Raw genomic sequence first — 2,682 nt, 5'->3', positions numbered from 1 at the left:
CAAACCCCTGTGACGCCTCCCTACCTCACAAGGCGGCCCCGCCTACCGCGCTCATCACCAACCGCCTCCCTCGCATAATCCTTCCGCGCTCGGGCCTGCCGCACCTCTACCGGGCGTCTTCTGCTCTCCCCTCCCTCCCCCGCGCCCCTTTGCCCCGCCGCCGTCCCCAGACGCTACCAGCGGCGACCCGCGCAGCCCCTCTCACCGCGGCCCACGGCCCCCTGACGCCCGAGGCGGGGACTACTTTTCCCTCCGCCCTCCCCCGGGCGCGCCCGGCGCAGGTGGCRGTTCTCAGCGCCGTGGCAGGTCGCTGAGCGGCTATGGCGGCGGCGCCGAGGCTGCGCTAGCGCCCGTGCAGGGGGAGGGGAGCCGGAGCGCGAGCGCGAGCGAGGCGTCCGGCGGGGGGCGGGGGCGGCTCGCTCCCGCGCGCAGAGGGGGAGAGGGAAGGGAGGGGGGGCGGTTGGCTGGTGGGGCGCGTGGAGGAGGGGCGGCGCTGACAGGGCTATGCCGAGCCGGGCCCTGCCCGCGCCAGACGCTGCCGGAGCCCTAATCCCTGCTTTGGCAGCAGCGGCCGCCGCGAACAGCAGTTGTGCCGAGTGAGCGAACAAGCGAACGAGCTCTAGCCGCCGGGCCGGGACCGCCATGGCTGAGTCCTCGGCCTCTTCCAACTCCGGCGGCGGCGTGTCCCTGTCGCTCATTGAATCAGGTAAAACCGCCAGGGCGCGAGCGGCCGCGGGCCGGAGCGAGAGCAACTGCCGGTGCCGCCGCTCCCTGCCGCCATCTTCCTGATCATGATTATGAATTACAGTCACCTCGGGGGCTCCCCCCCCCCCGCTTTGCCCAGCCAGCCCCAGACTCATCCCCCTCTCTCTGCGTGTCTCTTGCAGAGCTCTACTTCCTCATAGCTCGGTTCCTGACCACCGGGCCCTGCAAGAGAGCACTGGAGGTGAGTACAGGGGCCCCGCACACTCACCTGGGTGCACACTCGCACACTTGGACCCCTTGGCTGCTGCAAAGCGGATTGAAGGGGAGGTGTGAACAGCCGTTGGCCCCCCCCCCCGCCGCCTTCCCTCCCCTCCTCCTCCTCCTCCCCAGCGCTCTTGCAGCAGCCGCCGCTTGAGAAGAAGCGAGAGGCTTGGTTGTCCCTAACTCTGTGTATTTTTTTTTCCTTTCCCTTGCAGGTGCTGGTGCAGGAGATGGAGCAGCACCAGGTCTGTGCGTGCGTGGACTCTCTGATGATTTCACCTCTCTTACTGTAGTCGGAAGTTTTCTTTTACTGCTTAAGTCATTCAAGTTTCTTCCACTCTCATGTCTCAACTTCTCTCCCTCAACACACATTGTTTTGGATATGATCTTTTCCTCCCTCCCCTTTAATCACTCACTTTTTTTTTCTTTCTCGATTTAGTTGCTTCCTAAAAGGTTGGATTGGGAAGGAAATGAGCATTGTAGAAGTTATGAAGAATTGGTGAGATTTTTTTTAAAAAAAATTTTTAATTAGGATGATAATGTTGATTTTAGACCGTTTAACTTTAAAACTAGGCCCAAAGCTTTAACTCCCAGTTCTATTCCGGGTCTAGTAAGAGGTAGGAATTATTTTTTGGAAAGGACCTTTAATTTCTTTACATTAGACTAACAAAAACACAAGTGGTGTCTTAAATTGAGGATWTTGTTTACATAGCAGAGGTGGAGCTTGGCGTTGTGCATTGGTACTTGCCACTGCCTACATATAGGGAAGAACCAATCTGAAGCAAGGTTTCATTTCAGAGTTTCGTGAGCAAGTTTGTTAAGCACGTTTTGATTTGACAGTATTTATTTTCTGGTTGGCTTCCTTCATCAGTTCCCTTCAACAGATTAGGAAATGAAATCGCTGTTTCAGAAATCAAGGGTTGGCAATTGTGGTGCCTATGCGCGCTCTCTCTCTCTGGGTACTTACTGGTTATAGCTTGGTCTCTAAATGATAGAAGGATGCGAGTGATCTCTGAATGGTGTGGACTTGAGGACTTGTGCCACTGATACTAGCTGAACTAAATGTATTCCTTCACTTCTGGCCATCTCAGAATGGAAAGCTGTTTTTTTTTTCCTTGATGTTTTATTTTACTGCTTCTTAAGAACTGCAAAATATATTTGGCGGTTGAATCTTGTGAAGTGATGGCTTCTGGTGGTGTTTACCAAATTTGCTGATGTGCTACATTATTGTCATTATTGTTCTTGATCTCATTTTCTTTAAAGAATTGTTTGTTTTTGTTGAGTCTGCAGGGTTTTTTATTTTTTATTTTTATTTATTTATTTATTTATTTATAAGCTTGAGGCATTCCAAGTTACCTGACTGAGTTTTCTCTTACCTGTCAGTTTGCACATTGTTGTAGTCAAGTCGTACACAAGCAAGATGAGGGGATTTTCAAATTTCAAAGTAGTATTTGCGTAGAGGAGAAAGAATGAAATTTTATTTAAAACATTTTCTTAATTATTTAAGTGCTGCTTAAAATGATAAATTGAATTCCATTTCTCTTACTTTTTGCTTGTTGGTAACTTGTTAGTATGGTCAGTTGAGCAAATGAGTTTTTAAATTAATGCTTTCAGTCAGTAGATGGAAAGTCAAGTCTTGCTGAACAGGAATTCTTTCAAGCTCTGACTTGAATTTAGTGAACAAGAGTGGTATTAAGTTTTAAAGTTTTCTTGTTT

At 50.9% G+C, this 2,682-nt stretch overlaps 1 protein-coding gene across 13 annotated transcripts in view; it reads left to right on the top strand.

Annotated features, from left to right (window-relative positions):
• The first annotated feature begins 476 nt into the window (after positions 1-476).
• The window catches only part of BRWD1 (bromodomain and WD repeat domain containing 1), a 68,614-nt gene continuing 66,408 nt past the window's right edge, over positions 477-2,682 (top strand). For 11 of the 13 annotated variants that reach the window (XM_026079165.1, XM_026079166.1, XM_026079162.1 and 8 more), the window contains exons 1-4: positions 477-706; positions 888-946; positions 1,182-1,211; positions 1,406-1,465. In XM_026079165.1, the coding sequence (XP_025934950.1) occupies positions 643-706; positions 888-946; positions 1,182-1,211; positions 1,406-1,465 (213 nt within the window). In that variant the 5' untranslated portion in view covers positions 477-642. The remainder of the gene's footprint in view (positions 707-887; positions 947-1,181; positions 1,212-1,405; positions 1,466-2,682) is intronic. The other 2 variants (XM_026079164.1, XM_026079173.1) reach the window with 1 other exon arrangement.

Source organism: Apteryx rowi, unplaced genomic scaffold (assembly GCF_003343035.1).
Source record: "Apteryx rowi isolate R43461 unplaced genomic scaffold, aptRow1 scaffold_493, whole genome shotgun sequence".
In the NCBI taxonomy this organism is placed as follows: Eukaryota; Metazoa; Chordata; class Aves; order Apterygiformes; family Apterygidae; genus Apteryx; species Apteryx rowi.
This window is presented reverse-complemented; position numbering and strand designations above follow the sequence as displayed.